This window comes from Hyla sarda, chromosome 4 (assembly GCF_029499605.1).
Source record: "Hyla sarda isolate aHylSar1 chromosome 4, aHylSar1.hap1, whole genome shotgun sequence".
Lineage (NCBI taxonomy): Eukaryota > Metazoa > Chordata > Amphibia > Anura > Hylidae > Hyla > Hyla sarda.
The window spans coordinates 251064262-251084830 of record NC_079192.1 but is presented as its reverse complement, the minus strand read 5'-3'; the positions used below and the strand labels follow the sequence as shown (position 1 = coordinate 251084830).

At 39.1% G+C, this 20569-nt stretch overlaps 1 protein-coding gene across 1 annotated transcript in view; it reads right to left on the bottom strand.

The window, feature by feature from the left end:
- The window catches only part of LOC130369128 (mitochondrial inner membrane protease subunit 2-like), a 482812-nt gene that overhangs the window by 233244 nt on the left and 228999 nt on the right, over positions 1-20569 (bottom strand). The window contains exon 3 of the mRNA XM_056573917.1: positions 279-381. Coding sequence (XP_056429892.1) covers positions 279-377 — 99 coding nt within the window. The 5' untranslated portion in view covers positions 378-381. The remainder of the gene's footprint in view (positions 1-278; positions 382-20569) is intronic.

Sequence of the window (20569 nt, the reverse complement as noted above, 5' to 3'; positions counted from 1 at the left end):
GTATACAGCTTTCAAATACAAAACCGTATATGGGAACCATTTAGCAAAATTGTGATGTGAATGCACCCTTACACAGTAAAGTTTGTAGTATAATTTGGTAAGCTTCGGATCAATCAATCATTCTTAGTTATCCTAAATGAATTCTTATATTTAACCTGATTTTCTCATTTTCAAAAGAGCTCCCATAAAAAGTAGATCTTATTTGCAATATTTCAATAAAATAGCAATATATTCAGCTGATAGACTTAACAATTAATTCAGAAAAAGTGAACACTTACAGGTCCAAAGGCATTACTGTCAAAGCTATGTCCACGATGGTCACCTTCTACCCAAATGTGTCCATTAGGAATCTTCACATACCGATTCTTGTGTCCCATTGTTCTGTTTAGAAAAAAATAGAATAAAATAAAATATTGTAATTGAAACATTTCAGACTTTTTTATGAAGTATACAAGGTTCTCAGATTGGTATAGGGATGCATTTTACTTGATATAACAATTGGCTCTGAACTCACAAACTGGGAAGTATTTCTTATTCTGTGTGTTTAACTTTTTATCTAGTTTGATTTTTACTCTTCATTTTATGCATTTTGTGGAAAAAAAATTTTTTTGTCTTTGTAGATAGAATAAAAAGGCAGAGCTCCACAGAAATAACCTAGGATCATAGAGTAATGTTTTACTCTGCCCCCACCATTCTTCACACTTGAAAGTTCTGGAGCTAACATTTTTATTTAAGGAAATAAAGCAAATGCTAAAGGAAATTACTAACATTTAAAAAAAAATTGTTACGCAATGTCAAACAAACTATACAAAACTATACAAAACACACCTGTATAATAATCAATACAAACAATTCTTCACAAACTGTTGCAAACAAATGTAGTATTGTAACACCACCTCTAAGGCTGGGTTCACATCACGTTTCTTCCCATACGGGAGCGCATACGGCATGGGAGAGCTAAAACCTAGCACTCCCGTATGCTTTCGTATGCGCTCCCGTATGTAATTCATATCACTGAGCCAGCCGGAGTGAAACGTTCGGTCCTGTCAGCTCATTTTTGCGCTGTATGCGCTTTTACAACCGGACCTAAAACCGGTTGTAAAAGCACATACGGCACAAAAATGAGCCGACCAGACCGAACGTTTCACTCTGGCCGGCTCATTGAAATGAATTACATACGGGAACGCGAGGTTTTAGCTCCCCCCTACCGTATGCACTCCCTTACAGAGGCTCCATAGGTGTTAAGGCCTTTTTAAATAGGCCAATGAGGGTAGGATAAAGAGCTTGATCAATTGTGCAGTCAGGCTGAACCAGCAGTCAGTATATTGTTTGTGCAGCCCTTTGAATTAATTTTTGGCTGCACATGCCCAGTGTACACAGGTTGGTGTGCAGTCAATAATGTATATTATTGGCTGCTCATAAGATGTGAACAGCAAACAAATTAGTGTTTTCTTGTTAGTTGGCTGCTTGGTATTTGATATTTGGGAACAAATGTTTCTATGAATGCTCGTTCATCTGATATTTAAATCACCTGCATAAATGGGCCTATATGTAAGTGGTTGTCAGTCTCTACTATGTCTCTCAAGATGATTCATTGCCTCCACCAAAGTTGCTACTATGACCTCCCTGGCTATGAGCCAACAACTAAGCAGAGAATGAGGCCACATAGGAATTTACATTACACATGCAGTTATTGATGCAGGTTGAGGTGCAGTTTTTGAAGCAGAGTTTTGAGCCAAAGTCTGAAGATATAGAAGGAGATGCTTTAAAAAAACCTGTGCAGGGGAAAAGTTGCATACTTGCCCATAACAACCAATCAGATTGCTACTTTTATCCTTCAGAGGCCTTTTTAAGAATAAAAAGTAATTTGATTGATTGCTTTGGGCAACTGGTCAACTTTTCCTCTGCACTGATTTTCATAAATCTCCCAAATAGTCCTTGAGATAGGACATAAATGTATCTATGGGTTCCCGAAATCGAGGCTGCTTTCCCATGAGGTTATATTGAATTTATGTATTTCAGTTGTTATGTAGATCCTATGATGGAGCTAATGTCAATCTATGTGGCTATTCATGTAAGCGTAGAAAACATACAAGTATTTTAAAAACACAACATGTGCTACTTTCATCCATTTTGAGAATACAAAATGTCCAGTTGTATTCACAGGTGTTGGACATTTGATCTGTATTTGATCAATATGTTATAAGAATTTCATCTGCACTGCTTAAGTCAGTTTCCTGCCTAGAAGACAGAAATGCTGATACCATTTCATTCATAAAGCATCCATATTTCAGATTCGGATTTCTGTTGTATACCAATGCTCTCATGTGATATGGCAAAGTTAATTGGCTCGCGGTAGATTTTCTGCAGAAATTTCTGCAACTGTTCCATTAATCTGAATGGAAGTTTCAAAAACCCATGAGCAGAAAAAAATGTTACTTTTAAGAAGCTGAAAACAACATAAGTTTCAGAGGACAAAATAGATCACATGTTTTTTTTTTGGCATTATAGGATGTACATTGTGTATAAGTTTCCACAGTGGCACATTAAGAATGGCTTTAACAAATTCGTTAAGTGAAAGTTCTCAGGCTGCTGGTTTGTAGGTAACAGTCACGGGATGGAGACCAGCAGTACGTAATGTAAAGTGCAGAGCACTGTGGAGAAATGTAATCTCTGGAAAAATGCCTTGCTCTCCCAATGGCAAAAGCTTTAATTGGGCACACAACCTGACACAGCATGTGCTCATTAAAATTTAAATGAGTTCTCCTGATGATATGTGAGCTATATCATGACTGCCGATGTGGAGGCCTCACAGGACACAGGCTAACAGAAGGTAGCATCGTAGAAGAAACAAATTAAAGTAATAACTTTGGTGTACGCAAGGAAGTAATGCCTCACAAACACATAGTAGCAGCAGAACATACCAAAATATAATGCAGAAAGATCAAAATTCTTCTACATTTCTTCTGACCATTAAATATATGCATGGCATACATATTGTATACATTGTAAAGAAAGCCATTTAGTAATATGTAAAATTCAAAATAAAAATGCATATGCTATAGAAAAAAAAACACTATTTAAATTACATAACACTACTGTCAGGCTTGGCCTTCAAACATACTTATACCTAAAACACAGACTTAAAGAGGTACTCCAGTGGAAAACATTTTTTTTCCGGTTCAACTAATTCCAGAAAGTTAAACAGATCAGTAAAAAACTTCTATTAAAAAATCTTAATCCTTCCAATACTCAGCTGCTGTATGTTCCAGAGGAAGATGTGGTGTTCCTTTCAGCCTGACCACAGTGCTCTCTGCTGACACCTCTGTCCATGTCAGGAACTGCCCAGAGTAAGAGCAAATCCCCATGGCAAACATCTCCTGCTCTGTACAGTTCCTAACACGGTCAGAGGTGGCAGTTAGAGATGAGCGAACTTTTAAAAAATTCAATTTGGCAGATTTGCCGAATTTTTCAAAAAAATTAGTTTCGGACCAATTTTATCTGTGGCAAATCACTATTAAAAACGTCTATTTCTGGGCTACAGAGAGCCTCAATAGGGGTGTACAGCACTTTGCCTTGTCCTAACATGCATAGGGAGTGTGCTGTGTTAGTGAAATAATACTGTTATTCATTATGACATGCAGAGCGTCGATGTGGCAGCAGAGAGACCATAAGGTGTCAAAATTGAAGAGAATAAAGATTAAATTTTTTGAGTACCCATTCTGGTGAGCATCGAGATGGCGGTCCTCCGCCAGACGATATACCCCCTGTTCCAGCCCCTGCCTCTCAGCACCCCCCTGACTATGAAAGTGTGAATGTGTCATTTAATCAGTTATGGTTCATTGTTATCGCTCCAAGCTCCAATCATTGGATTCTTGTGATAATTCCACAGGTAATATGATGTAGACAACCATAGGGCCTCAGTTATGAAAAGATTACATCGATTTTTTTATTTTATTTAAGATTTAATTAGATTCCCAAGTTTAATGTTCCGGTGTTTACTTTGAACTAATACTGTATGACCAGAAAACCTAACCTAACAAGGAGTCACATGGCGGCACAATGACAGAGCCTAGAGGTGGCAGCAGCATGAGGAGGCCATAATCTGGCAGAATGACACAGCCTGGAATTGGCAGTAGCATGAGGAGACCATATAGTGGAAGAACGACCCAGTCTGGAGGTGGCAACAGCCTAACACGACCATAGTGCCTCACAATAGAGAAGATTCTTGATATTTTTGAAATTTTAAATTGAAGATTATAGACCATATAGTGTTTGAATGGTACAGCCTGGAGGTGGCTGAAGCATGAGGAGATCCTATAGTGGCTGAATGGCACAGCCTGGAGTTGGCTGAAGAATGAGGAGACCCTTTAGTGGCTGAATGGCACAGCCTGGAGGGGGTAAAGCATGAGGAGACCATATAGTGGCAGAATGGCACAGCCTGGAGTTTGTGGCAGCATGATGAGACCATATAGTGGCTGAATGGCACAGCCTGGAGTTGGCTGATGCATGAGGAGATGATATAGTGGCTGAATGATAAAAATAAATGCATGACCCCATATCAGCATGGCTTTATGAGGGATCGGTCCTGTCCAACTAACCTGATCAGCTTTAATGAGGAGGTGAGCTCCAGACTGGACCTGGGGCAATCGCTGAATGTCGTATATCTGGATTTTTCCAAAGCACTTGATACAGTGCCACATAAAAGATTGGTGCATAAAATGAGAAGGATGGGACTGGGGAAGAATGTGTGTAAGTGGTTAAGTAACTGGCTTAGTAATAGGATACAGAGGGTGGTTAATAATGGTACTTATTTTGATTGGGTGACTGTCACTAGTGGGGTACCACAGGGGTCCATCTTGGGTCCTAATAACTGATGTATAAATATATCAGGGGACCGTACAGAGATCTCTCCCATGATTTATTTATACCCAGGACTGTATCTATAAAAAGGGGGCATCCTCTATGTCTTGAGAAAAGAAGGTTTTCACACCAGCACAGATGGGGGGTTCTTTACTGTAAGAGTAGTGAGACTATGGAACTCTCTGCCAGAGGAGGTGGTCATGGTGAACTCTGCTAAAGAGTTCAAAAGGGGTCTGGATGCATTTTTGGAGAGTAATAACATTGCTGGTTATGCGCTACAGTATGCTTAAAAAAATGTATTGGAGTAAAAAATCAGCCAGTGATTACTTTAGCCTGGACTTTCACAGTATTTAGGCCCTTGGACCGACAGACTATTAGGAATGGACTGCTGGGTATGTATTATACCGTCTACCAAAAATGTGGTACAGTACGTTTAGAAAATGTATTTGAGTAAAACACCAGCCGGCGATTACTTTTGGATGTCCTTTCACAGTATCTAGGCCCTTGACAGATTAACAGATAAAAAATAGTACAATACTTTGATGTATGAGGTATGCACTTATGAGGGCAGAAAAATGTGCTACAGTACGCTTAAAAAAAACGTATTGGAGTAAAACACCAGCCAGTGATTACTTTTGCCTGGGATTTCACAGTATCTAGGCCTTGACAGATTAACAGCTACAAAAACGTATTTTTGCAAAACACCAGCAGTACACAACAGTGCTGGAGCACTCTGTCAAAGACTATTAGAAATGGACTGCTGGGTATTATACAGTCTACAGACTAGTATAACCAGCAGATGATTTGCTGTGGAACAAAGACACAGAATTGTGCTGAAAAATTATTCCTGCCTCCTCCTCCCTTATGAAGTTGAGGCAGCTTGTTGAAATGTATGAGGCAACACACAGCTCTCTGCCCCTCTCTGTAATAAAATGCTGTAGAAAGTGAGTGGGAGGTTAATGGCAAAATGGTAAAAATCCTTTTCAGTGGAAAAAAACACTTCTCTCTGTCCACCAGAACGCTGATGTGACTAGGACGTGAAACACTGCTTTAATAAGCTTTTCTGTGTAAAACACACACAAAAGCTGTCCGTCCAATCTCTCTGCAGTGTAATGAATGAAGTGACTGGCCGCAATGTGTCTCCTTGCCCCATGTCCTCACATGTGGATCCGCCATTCGCCCGATAGAATCACGGCGATATTCAAATTAGTTGCGAATTGAATTTTTCAGGAAATTTGTAATGTATTGGGATTCATCAGCTTCAATTCGCTCATCTCTAGTGGCAGTGGAGAGCACTGTGGTCAGTCTGAAAAGAACAACAACAAAGAACTGAACTTCCTCTGGAACATACAACAGCTGATAAGTACTGTAAGGATTAAGATTTTTTAATAGAAGTCATTTACAGATCTGTTTAGCTTTCTGAAACCAGTTGATTTGGGGAATTTTTTTTCTGACTGGAGTAGCCCTTTAAAACTATCAAGCATATACAAAAAGAATGTCTTATCAATACCATGCAATATACAATTGTAAACGTCATGGTGTCCCTTCTTTTTGAGCCTATTTATTAGTCTTCTTGACACTGAATACCATATTCCTCCAAGCTCTTATCTCTGCTCGGAGGATAAAAGAACTGCAGACCCTTTTCTGTTAGGTTATGTTCACATGGCAGAATTTCTGCCCGGAATTCTGCATGAAACTTCTGCAGTAAATTCCACAGAAATTAATTGCCCTTTCACTTCAATGGGATTCCTGCAGCGGAAATTCTGCAACAGAAATTATGCTGTGTGAATGGGACAGCGGAATCCTATTGAAGTGTGTTGGCTATAAATTTATGCAGAATTTTCATACGGAATTCTGGTGTGTGAACAAAGCCTTAAGCTGCTACTTTCAGGCTATTGCCAGACCCGATTCTCCTGACAGATTCAAGGAGATAGTGCTCTGTGCTCTGTTCCTATATTACTAACCATTGATCAGAGAAAGAAGGGGAAACTAATTTTCTGGCTGTGTGAAGGTGTCTAACACAGAAGATTTTAGTGAGTTTAGGCAGTCTAGCTGCTTGTTTGTTCAATATAAAATAGAGGACCATTTGCCAGTATATGTTCCATTGCTCAGTTTGATAATGCAGGCCATATGCATGAATTATGAATCAGGAAATAGGCCTGTTTTAGTTTAATTGAAAGCCAATTCTTGGGCTTTATTGTCTCTTGGGCAAAGAGAGCAAGTGCCTCACAGGGGGTTTTCTATATGATGGTTACTTTGTCTTCAAATATTATCATCTAGCCCAGTGTTTCCCAAGCACAGTCCTCAAGTCCCTCTCAACAGGTCATGTTTTTAGGATTTCCTTAGTCTTTGACATGTGATATAAGGTATAATTATGGTCAGTACATCAGTAAATCTTGAAAACATGACCTGCTAGGGGTACTTGAGGACCACACTTGGGAAACACTGGTCTAAATCTTTCTTCTTCTTCCAGCCTGTCCTTCAGACATCAGGTATTGCACTGTTCCAATGGTCTAGGTGATTATTACCCTCAAAGGTAATATGTTTTTCAGAGCCCATGGCAACACCTCATGCATTCTCTCCCTTTCTTTATTTGGTGATTTTTTCCCCTTTCCCTTTGAACAAAAAAAAATATATTTATATGATAAAATTATAATATTTATAATAAATCATAATTAAATGACTTGAAAGACTTTTTTTTTTTTTTAACCTGTAGGTGTCCTGTCTTTGGAGGCTGATCCTCTCTCCTACAGTAGGTGAAATCATGGCTTTCCAAAATCCAAATTACTTTAAATGGGCACTGTCAGATATGAAAACTTTTGATATGTTGTAAAGCATGCAAAACCAAAAGGTTTTGCAATTGCTTTCATTAAATTGTTTTCAATATTTCATACTGAAAAAGCCAGTCAAAAAACTGCCCCCCGTCTCCTGGGATACATACCAGTCCTGCAGTGTCCACTGGTCATCACCAACGTCATGGACTCACTTCATGATTGACAGGTCTAAAGCTATTCTGCCCGCTCCCTCACTGTGTTTACTTTACTGTCTCCTCATGTGGAGAGAAGGGGGGGGGGGGGGGCAGCACACTGCTGCCTGTGACTGTATGCAGATGATGAAAAGACTGAATGGAGGATTTTTTTTTTTATAAAGTAAGTGCCCCTGCATGTATATATATGTGTGTGTGTGACATATATGTGTATATTGGTGTTGTCTATGTAATGTGAATGTGTATGAATATATGAAGTGAATGTGTGTGTGTGTAATACAGGGGGACTACAATCATATGCTTCTGCACAGCCAAATGATGTGTGGAGATGCTGGGAGCTGTCGTTTTCTCAAAAGCTGAAGGCACACAGTGAGTGTGTGTGTGTGTGTGTGTGTATAGCATAAAACCAGAGAGGAAAGGGTTGCAAATGCTCTCTCCCGAGACCAGTGACTGAGGAGAGTGAGGGAGGGGGAGTGGTTATCACCTGAGGAGAAGAGAGTGACCCTTCCCACTGATCCTGGTCGACAAAATTAAGGTAATTCAGAAATAAAGCTAATTCTGAAATAAATGTAGGTCATAGACACATAAAAATTATATGTACGTCATTAGGATGAGGTACTGAGCAACATAAAACAGGTTTTTTTTTTGGGTGATCTGACGGGTACGCTTTAAATATTATTATTATTATTATTACCTGCCAATAAGTAGCATATTATTTATATGGACCGTAGATGTAAGAAAAAAGTCAGCACTCACCGGCATGTGCACAATAACAGGGAATTTATTAAACCAACAGTCTATTACGGAGAGGATTTCCCCCGCTGCAGAGAGAGAGGTCGGTGCATGGCTGCTGCTAGACATGCGCCGACCTCTCACCCTGCACCAGGTAAAATATTCTCTGTAACGGACTGCTTGGATAAATCAATTCCCTGTTATTCTTCACATGTCGGTGAGTGCAGGCTTTTTTCTTACATCTATACTCCAAATATTTGTATGCATCTGCTTTGTCTACATCGAGCACCCCGGCTTGGATCTATACCTGTGCTAGTTTGCTCTTGCAGAATATTTGGTTTTGCAGTGCCCATTCTGTCTTCCTACTTTTAGAAGTAGTATATTGTTGTTTGTAAAAGAATCATTGGCACAACATGGAATACAGGAGTTGGCGGTGTACATTTCCCATATAGTATAGCAGTACATGTGACTGTGTTTTTCCTAGATGCTATATACTGCCTAGTCATCTTATTAGTATATACTAGTCTACTAGAAGACCTGTCAGTACAGCTTTAGTAAGCTCCACTGTCTATATGACACTGTTTGATTAATCAAGACTTGAAACTCTAATTGTAATTTGTACCCACCCTGGCACCTCCGGCCTGGAATAATAAACATCTGTCATGTTTCCATTTAAGTTTCACAGTGATTTATCCAGGCAGGCAATTTCTTACATATTTTTTAATAGCTGCACTACACAACATGTCAGGTGAATTTCTGCTTCATTGGAGAAAAATAAGACAATTCCATTATAAAACAGATTAAATTTATTAGCAATAATAAGCAGTGATCGGCAGAAATATATACATGCTAATGTTCTGCATTTATCAGAATGCTTGCAAAGTGTGCATATCATAAGATGACTATTACAATAGCTAAGTCCTTAAACCCTTAAGGATGCAGCCAATTTTTGTTTTTTGCATTTTAATTTATTTCTTCTCACCTTTTAATAGACATAACTCTTTTTTTTCCATCTATACACCCATTGAAGGTTTTTTTTTTTTTTTTTTTTTTTTGCAGATTCCATTGTATTTTGTAGGCAAAATTTTTACTGTCGTTTTGAATTGGTACCTATTTGGTATAGATCTGATGATCTGTGACCAAAAAAAAGCAATTATGAATTTTTGTTTCGATTTGTTTACACCATTCACCATGTAGAATACCTAATTTGGCAATTCCACAATACCAGACATTTTTTTTTTTATAACCTTTCATTAATATACATTTATTTTATTTAAGACATGTGTATTTCCTTATTGGACTTATATGAGCAATCTTTCCATTGCTTATCCATATCAATGTTATACTATAGTATTCCATTAAAGAAAAAAGGAAGATCATTGACCGCTCACCCACCAATCACACACCTTCTGTGCGCGGATCCACCGGTCCCGCCTCTGGCTCCAATAGTATACAAAACGAAAATTATGTCCAGCACCAGGATGTGGATAAAAACGGGTTTCTTTATTTAATGATGACAGCTACATACATGAAATCTCTAAGTATCCCATTGATCCATTTTGTCAGTGATCTGTTTGGTTTGTCTTTGAAAGACTCTACCAGCAGCTCAGGCATGGCAGCAAGAAAGCATGACAATGGATCAGCATTTCATGATCGAATGCTGGTAGCAGCATTTAAACAGTTAATAGCTTGCAACGGAGATCACGCCTTGCCAGGTATTGGTGGAGACCCTCAGCTACTGCAACAGCATCACTAAGGCTAGGTTCACACTACAGAATCTCCGGGCAGAAAATTTCTGCCCGGAGATTCCGAGTGCGGCCAGCGCCAACTGATTCAGTCGGAAAATTTCTGCCCGGAGATTCCTAGTGCAGCCAGCTAGGACCGCACGGACACTACAGTATCCAATAGACTGCAATGTGTTCCGTGAGTATTTCCGCTTGAAGAATGAGCAACGCCATTCTTCAGGCAGAAATTTCCAAGCAGATTTACCGTTCACAAATTCCGCTTCACAAATTCCAAAGAGGAATTTGTGAACAGAAACTCATTCACGACACTATACATTTTAGCAAGCAGAATTTCTGCCTGAAATTTCAAAGCGGAATTGCAGGCGGAAATTCCGTAGTGTGAACCTAACCTAAGTGTTGAAAAAGGGCAGGCATATTAGAAAGATTGAAAAAAAAAAAAAAAAACCTACATGAAAAAGGCCACTAAATATAAACCTATGGGACCAATTTGTTACAAAATTAATTCATATAGACAACAAGAAACCCCCCCCCCCCATAAAAAACACATAACACTCAGACTTGATTTAAACTAGACAGTGGGGGAACACTGAGTACATATATAATCTAAACAATTGTGGCAGCTGATCAAGATGGATGCCCAAAGTTAATAAATATATGAAAGACACCTTCAGTTCATGTAACCAATTATTCAATCTAAGCAGGGAAGGTGCATATTAATGCACCAACAGAGGCCTGTCAGAACAGCATGCTCAATAGCACTGAGTCCACTTAGTGCAGAGATATGGGTGGAACACACTGCACTATAGTAGCAAAGTGGTACAATGAAGGATATAAAAAATAAGCAAACTTACTCCAGTGTTCCCCACCTCACACTCCAACGCATTTCGCCCCACTTTGTCCGGGAGTGATGAGGAGGGGGGGACATCTGGTGCTATTTATATAAGGGGCAGTGGGGTTCTTACCAATAGTATTGTTGAGTGGTGGCGCCAAATGTCATGGCGCTTCCGAGGCCATGCCCACGATCCGCCTGTGTCCAAGAACTCCGTCGTCCTCCCGCGAGATCTGCCGCATGCAGCGACGTCACCCGAGGGACGAGAACGGAGCACAGGGAAGTGACGGGCCCAGGCATGCGCACTCAAGTGCACTGCGTCGCCTACTCCATTACGATGAAGGGAAACTATGCCCATACTTGCAGGTACATAGGTATCATTAAGAAAACAGCGCCGTAGCACACAATTGGCCAGATAAAGTATTGCAAACTTAAATACAAATAATAATTAAATGAAAAAGTGCAACACAGACATGTGAGAAACCAAAAGTGCAAAGTGACCCGCTGCGAAGGTGCAAAAAGTGCAAAAAAGTGCAAAAGTGCCAAAAATACATGCCTGGGTGAAAGATATTAATGGCTCACATATAGAACAATATAATAAAATAAAATACAGCAATGTGTAATATATATATAATTCATATGTCATGTAATCATATATTACGATCACATGGGTAGCAATAAACTACATCTCAGAGCAACCTCAGATATAATGTAATCAGACAATAAATGTATAAATGTGTAATATACATACCAAAATATTAGACTAGAATAATATGAAAATTAATACAAAAGTTTTTAGAAAATTGAAAGTGGTAGATACAATATAGAATGGATTTTAACCTCTTCCCACAAAATGCAAGTGCTTTACTGCTATCCGACATACCAGATATGTCATAAGGATGCAGGAGCAGTCATTCATAGCATTAGCCACCTCTGCATTACTACTAGCACACTGACTCATGTTTCAGACCCTTAGTCACTCTTAGTGTTGCTCGCGAATATTCGCAATGCTAATTTTATTCGCGAATATCGCACATTCGCGAATATTCGCGAATATAGCACTATATATTCGTAATTACGAACATTCGTTTTTTTTATTTTTTTTTCCACAGTACACATCACAGTGATCATCCCTCTCTGCTTCCAGCTTGTGTGGTGTACAGAAGGCTCTAATACTACAGTGTGAGACTGGCGTGTGAATTTTCGCATATGCGATTTTTCGCTTATGCTCATTTTTGTATATGCTAATTTTCACATATGCTAATTTTTGCATACACAAATTTTTCGCATATGCGAAAATAGAACGCGAATATTCAGAATATGTGAATTTAGCGAATATATGACAAATATTCGTCCATATATTCGCAAATTATTGCGAATTCGAATATGGCCTATGCCGCTCAACACTAGTTACTCTATGACTGGTATAAAAAATTTTATCAATGGAGGGCTTTTTATGTAGGTGAGGACTTACTTTTTTGCACCGTGATCTGTAGGTTTTATCGGTACAATTTTGGGGTACATGTCATCATGTGGTCGCTTTTATGCCATATTTTTTTTTTTTTGTGACCAAAAATAGGCATTTTTTGCATTCATGATGTTCACCTTGTGGGATAAATTATGTTATATTTTAATAGTTCTAACATTTCCCCACATAGCAATACCAAATGAGTAAACATTTTTGGAAATATAGATTTTTAAGATTTCGATTATTTTTTTTAATCTAACTTTAGATGGGCAAATACATCTAACATATCGGCCTCCAAAAACACTGGAGCTGAACCCTTAGGCCATGTTCACAAGTCAAAATTTCCGCGCAGAATTCCACTTCGAATGTCTGTACATTTCTGCTGCAGCAGAGTTTCCTTGAATTCAACAGGATTCTGCTGCACTGTGCACACAGTGGAATTTCCATGCCAAATGTTTCCAGCACAAAAATTCCAATTTCCGTGTCCACAAAAAAATGAACACCCTCATTCTTTGTGCTCAGACTGCACGGAATGCATAGAAATCTGAGACTGCGCATTCTCGTAGATGATGCCAGCGCCCTGCAGTTTACAAAATGTACACACGGAGATTCTCCGTTCAGATATTCTGTAGTCTCAACATAGCCTTACAACTAAAAGAAAATGATATGTCCAACCACTGTATTATTTTGAAAACCAAGATCTGAAAAAACTAAACAGTAGGCATTGAAATGGTCGGCAGCAACCACCTTATCCCCCTCCAAAAATTGAACAGTAGGTATTTAAATGGTCAGCAGCAACCAACCCCAATTACTAATTCTTGTACTGCCACAGTTTTTACTGCTTATGTTGATATTTGACTTTTCATTGGGGTACAAACTCTATTCTACGGATAATTTGCACCTGAATGGAAGGGGGTCTGCTGTGCTGGGGGAGAGAATCCTGGAAGGGGTGGCTGAGTATTTAAACTAGGTGAGTGGGGGGAGGATAATAAAGCAAAGAAAGCAGACAGTGGGATGGATAGGTTAGAGAGGGGTCAGAACATAATGGTGGGTGTAGAGGAGTCCTGTGGGGGGAGGTTAAGAGCAGTGGATAAGGAGATTCATGCGTTACAAACCAGCTGTAAAAATAAATGTAGCCCGAAAAATTGTAATCCCAATAATTCAAAAAATTCAATTAGCCCCAATAACTCAATAACTACAATAAGCCCCATTAACTCAAAAAATACCGTTAGCCCCAATAACTTAAATAACAACATTAGACTCAATAACGCAAAAAATCCCATTAGCCCCAATAACTTAAATAATAATGTTAGACCCAATAACTCAAAAAATCCCATTAGCCCCAATAACTTAAATAGTACAATTAGCCCTTATAACTCAAATAATAACATTAACCCCAATAACTCTGAAAATCCCATTAGTGAGACTATATGTGTAAAACTTAATGGAAATGTAAAGTGTATGTTCACAAATGCCAGAAGACTAGCAAATAAAATGGGGGAGCTTGAGGCCTTGATACTGGAGGAACATATTGATATAGTTGGGGTCACTGAGACATGGCTGGACTCCTCGCATGACTGGGCTGTTAATCTGCAGGGGTTTACATTGTTTCGCAAGGATAGAATGACAGAAAAGGTGGTGAAGTCTGTCTGTATGTAAGAAGTGGTATGAAAGTCAGTGTGAACGATGCCATAGTGTGTGATGATTCTGAGGATGTGGAATCACTGTGGGTAGAATTACAAAAGGAGGGAAATACTGAAAAAATAGTATTTGGTGTAATCTACAGACCCCCTAATATCACTGAAGAGATAGAAGGTCGGCTGTATAAACAAATAGAGAGGGCCGCCCGGGCAGGTACAGTGGTAATAATGGGAGATTTTAACTATCCAGATATAGATTGGGGCCGGGGGTTGGCTAAAACTACAAAGGGGAGAAAATTCCTAAATTTATTGCAGGATAATTTTATGGGCCAGTTTGTGGAGGACCCAACAAGAAGTGATGCCTTGTTGGATCTGATCATTTCCAACAACGCAGAGCTGGTTGGTAATGTAACTGTGCGGGAAAACCTTGGTAATAGAGACCACAATATACTTACTTTTGACTTAAAATGTAGAAAACAAAGACAGACGGGGAAAGCAAAAACATATAAGTTTAAAAAGGCAAACTTCCCTGGGCTGAGAGCTGCACTACAGGACATAGACTGGGGGGAGGTGTTGTCAAATACTGATACAGAAGGTAAATGGGACATCTTTAAATCAACTCTAAATAACTATACAGTTAAATATATACCAAAGGGGAACAAATATAAACGATTAAAACTAAATCCTACATGGCTGACAAATGAGGTTAAAAGAGCAATAAACAACAACAAAAATAGCCTTCAAAAAATACAAATCTGATGGGTCAGCTATAACATTTAAACAGTACAAGGAGCTTAATAAAATCTGTAAAAATGTAATAAAAACAGCAAAAATTCTAAATGAGAGACAGGTGGCCAAAGAAAGCAAAACTAATCCTAAATATTTTTTTAGATATATAAATACAAAAAAAACAAGGACAGAGCATGTAGGTCCCCTTAATAATGATAATGGGGAGGTTGTCACGGGTGATCAAGAGAAGGCGGAGCTACTGAATGGGTTCTTTAGTTTTGTATATACTATGGAAGAAGGAGCTGACATTGGCCAGGTCAATGCTGGTAACACATCATATAATGTATTGAACTGGCTTAATGTAGAGATGGTACAAGGTAAGTTAAGTAAAGTAAATGTAAGCAAATCTCCAGGGCCGGATGGACTACACCCAAGAGTTCTTAGAGAGGTAAGTTCAGTAATATCTGTACCCTTGTTCATGATATTTAGAGATTCTCTGGTGTCTGGTATTGTGCCAAGGGACTGGCGCAAGGCTAATGTGGTACCAATCTTCAAGAAGGGCTCTAGGTCTTCGCCAGGCAATTATAGACCGGTAAGTCTAACGTGCATTGTGGGTAAATTGTTTGAAGGACTTATAAGGGATTACATACAGGAATACATAGGGGATAATAGTATTATAAGTGATAGCCAGCATGGGTTTACTAAGGATAGAAGTTGTCAAACCAATCTAATTTGCTTTTATGAAGAGGTGAGTAGAAGCCTTGACAGAGGAATGGCTGTGGATATAGTGTTTCTGGATTTTGCCAAAGCATTTGATACTGTCCCTCACAGACGTCTGACAGGTAAGTTAAGGTCCTTGGGCTTGGAAACTTTAGTTTGTAACTGGATTGAACACTGGCTCATGGATCGTACCCAGAGAGTGGTGGTCAATAATTCGTACTCTGATTGGTCCCCGGTTATTAGTGGTGTACCCCAAGGTTCAGTACTGGGCCCACTGCTGTTTAATTTATTTATCAATGATATAGAGGATGGTATTAACAGCTCTGTTTCTATCTTTGCAGATGACACCAAGCTTTGTAGCACAGTACAGTCTATAGAGGATGCGCATAAGTTACAAGAGGACTTGGATAGACTAAGTGTCTGGGCATCCACTTGGCAAATGAGGTTCAATGTGGATAAATGTAAAGTTATGCATCTGGGTATTAATAACCTGCATGCGTCGTATGTCTTAGGGGGGATTAAACTGGCAGAGTCACTGGTAGAGAAGGATCTGGGTGTACTTGTAGATCACAAACTACAGAATAGCATGCAATGTCAGGCTGCTGCTTCCAAAGCCGGCAGGATATTGTCATGTATCAAAAGAGGCATGGACTCAAGGGACAGGGACATAATACTCCCCCTTTATAAAGCATTGGTACGGCCTCACCTGGAATATGCTGTTCAGTTTTGGTCGCCTGTTCATAAAAGGGACACTGTGGAGTTGGAAAGGGTGCATAGACGCGCGACTAAACTAATATGGGGCATGGAACATCTTAGCTATGAGGAGCGATTAAAGGAGTTACAATTGTTTAGTCTTGAGAAGAGACGTTTAAGGGGGGATATGATAAACGTATATAAGTGTATAAGTGGCCCATACAAAAAATATGGAGAAAAACTGTTCCAGGTTAAACCCCCCCCCCAAAGTACGAGGGGGCACTCCCCCCGTCTGGAGAAGAAAAGGTTTAGTCTAAAGGGGCGACACGCCTTCTTTACCGTGAGGACTATGAATTTATAGAAAGGTCTACCTCAGGAACTGGTCATAGCAGGAACAATTAACAGCTTTAAAACAGGGTTAGATACATTCCTGGAACAAAATAACATTAATGCTTATGCAGAATTATAAAACTATATCCCTTTCCCTTATCCCCTTACACCCTTCCCTTCAATACCCTGGTTGGACTTGATGGACGTATGTCTTTTTTCAACCATACTAACTATGTAACTATGTAACAAGTATTATAACTCCACATAACTTTTTATTTCCAAAGGTTCTTTGAACATTTTTTGAGCCTTTTCAGTCATATCAGTTGTATCATCCTTCTTTACATATTTGGCAATTTTTTCCTCCTTTGAAGCTTTACCAACGTTAATAATCTGTTTTGCTCACTGTCGAATTTTACACACCTCTCTGTCAGCTTAACTTTCAGTCTCTTTATATCACTTTTAGGTACATTTTTTTGCACAATTAGTCATATTTTCCTTACTATTCCTATGCATTTTTGTGCATAATTATGTGACGAGAGACCTAAGTAGTCTCAAAAGTTTGCTATACTGTCATATTTTTAGCTAGCCACTAAAAAGATGTCAACTACTGTCAGGAACCGTGGGGTTAAACTGTTCTGACAGCTCTAACTCTGTTTTGTTTAGCCTTTGGCTATGCCCAGCTGTCTGGACTAGTCAGCTGACCTTGATGTAAGCACCTGTTCTGGGCCTATTTAAGCTGGCAGTCTACTTCCAATCCCTGCCTACTATAGAGTTCAGTTTGTACTCCTAGCTAGCTTTCTAATGTATCTGTAATATCTGGCATTTTGACCCTTTGTCTCCGCTCTCTGACTCTTCTCTGGTATTAGCAATTTTGTACTTTGACAACTCCTTGTTTTGACGCGGAAAGTGGACTTTGACTTATTGTGTGAGTGTTAGTTTTGCTTCTGTTAGTCTGTCTGCCCCTCTACTGTACCTTGACCTGTGTCTGTATTATTGTATTTTTATATTTTGATAGTTAAGTTCCTCACTTGTCTAAGGAGGGACTGTCACTGTGGTTCCGGACCAGTCGCCTAGGGAGTGGCCGAGAATAGTGTGCACTCCTTCCCTGCCCAGAAGTGACAACAACTGGGAATTTTTTCTTATTTTTTTCCTTTAAAATTCAAATGGAGTAAGGTCAGTGCAGTTCAGTTTTTTCTTTGTTTTTTTTATTCTAGTCTTTCTCTAGTCTAAGCATAGGCAACCTTCGGCACTGCAGATGTTTTGTATTACATCTCCCATGATACTCTTACGGTCAAAATGCTGCAAAAGCATCATGGGAGATGTAGTTCAAAACATCTGCAGTTCCGGTTGCCTATACCTGCTCTAGTCTAATGCAAGTTACTCCAACATGTAAATTAGATAGAGGCATATTTCTGCTTTTTGCACACAGTCATTTAGACAGTTTAAGCTTACTAGTACAGTGTTACGTACGGATGGCATTCATATTCCATCTTAAAAATCAGCAAGATCCAAAATAAGAAGCATATTATGCTTTGCAAAATGCAGTTAGGCTGTCAGGGACTGACCAGGCCTACTTGCCGTTCAACCCTAAACGGTGGATCGACAACTGGGCACCGGTCTCTTCCTGTGCTAAAGTGCTGTGGCGTGAAAACACATGATATACATAGTCGGTCGCAGACCAAAACAGAAAACCACTAGACAACCAGATATACCAGACAGAATACAAATACTAACAGGACAGAATTTAAACTCACAAACAGAGCAGAATATAGTGAATTAACAAACAGTTCATAAACCGGATATCAGACATGATAAAATGAACAAGACTTGGCATGATATGAGTATACAGCAGAATCCAAAAGATGAAGGGGAAACACTAAAACTGAACAGGTAACAAATAACACTGTTCACAAACAGGTACAAGTACAAAGGACAAAGATCAGATCAACCAAACAGGATATAAATATAGACCACTGTTCACACTGGGACACAGAACATACAAAATGGACTCCCCACTCCTCTATAGGAGTAGCCATTAATAATAAAGCCAAATAGGCTACTGGCCAGCGGACACACTCCACCATGTTGACAAAATGCTGACCCAGTAGGAAACGGAAATATAATACATGAAACACTAGACTAGAACTGGAGGAGTCTGAATAGACTCCAGAATACTGAACAAGAATATAACATACAGGGTACAAGATAGACTCAGACACAGTGTGAACACAGAGCAGAACGAACAAATATAATCCTAAAACCGACTAATGTAACACAGACTAAAATACAAGGAGCATGCTATATAACCATGGCTAAAAACCCAGATAAAATGACAAGATAAATACAAGGAAAATATGTATTCTGACACCATTCTAAAATAGCAGACCTTTACTTTCAAAAGAATTTTAAAAACCTGCATGGTTTTGTTAGATTAATCCTTTAGTCTCAACAAGGTCATTTTTGTGCTCTCACTGCTGTTACTGAGCCCCTGAAAGTCCCCACTGCTATCATTATCTTTATTGCAGGAGTTGGGACCACAGCTGAACTGTTTGCAAGCAGCACACACAAACATGGACCACATTTCCTTCTCTGGCCAATTACAGGAAAGCACTCCTCTGTCCTGTGCTATATCACTGTGCTGGTAAAAGTGCACTGGGAGGAATGGGCTGACACTGCGCTGGGAGATAGAAGTTGTCCTATGCACTGTGTCTTTGTGAATGTGAGCAGGAAAGAAAAATAACAGCAGCACAGCATGGAAGGGTACACTAAGCAATGAACTGCTGATGGTGGTAATAAGCTTTAAAACTAAAGGGGGGTTACATTCAGGGGACATCACTGTGTACACAGTACTAACAGTGGTATTTACACAAGGGGCAGCTGCCTGGGACTTTATGGGTGGTAAGGGAACAAAGAGCAAATCCTTGATTTACCTGAAAGGCACAGTCTTGACCCTCTTGAAGTAAACACCTGTACTGCTTCTTTCCTGCATTACTTTCAGACATTTCATATCACACAAGAGCATATTACATTGGTCAGAAATTATGTTGTACACAGAATGTGTGTTACTCTATACATAAAACAATGATCTGTAGCCACAATTTTTTTTTTTTGTTTTACCTTAGCCCTATCTGTGTTTGCACCTTTACTAACGAATTTTATTACTTAGACGATTATCATCCATGTTGAGGGGCTGTGTTTCAAAATACACTACATATAAAACTAAATATGGATACATTTGATAGAGTCCTAAATAGGGTCTTTGTTTTTAGCTCTACGGCAATGTCATGTTAAACAATGTCTGACATCACTAAACAAGCAAGGACTAGAAGATGCATTTTTGGAGTAATCTGAACAGACTATTTTATAGCAGACACTCCCCACCATCAAGAATTTATAATATTCATCACTTCAGTCACTTAGCAATGCACTGTATATGAAAAAGAATTAAAAACAATGTAAAATCGTTTAAAAGTATGCAGTACCAGAGCTCAAAAAGAACTGACATTATTTCAGCTGAATATATCATTCCTGTCCGTAATATATTATCGAAATACTGTGCTTATCTTTGAACAAAATTGCTATACAACTGTAACAAAAGAGCCAGTGATAATACAAAAGCAAGCTGTTATCATCATCTTGATGCATTAATGATTATACAAAACACAGTAGAATTAGAAGGTTGTTATACGAGTTTCTTACTCATAAATCATTTTATTCTTGACATTTTGAAATGAGAAATACTTGGAACCTCTGCCAACCGTGTATAATGTGAGAGGTCTGCTATTATGGAGCAGACATTGATTGCCCGGCAGATGAACAATCACCTCTGATATG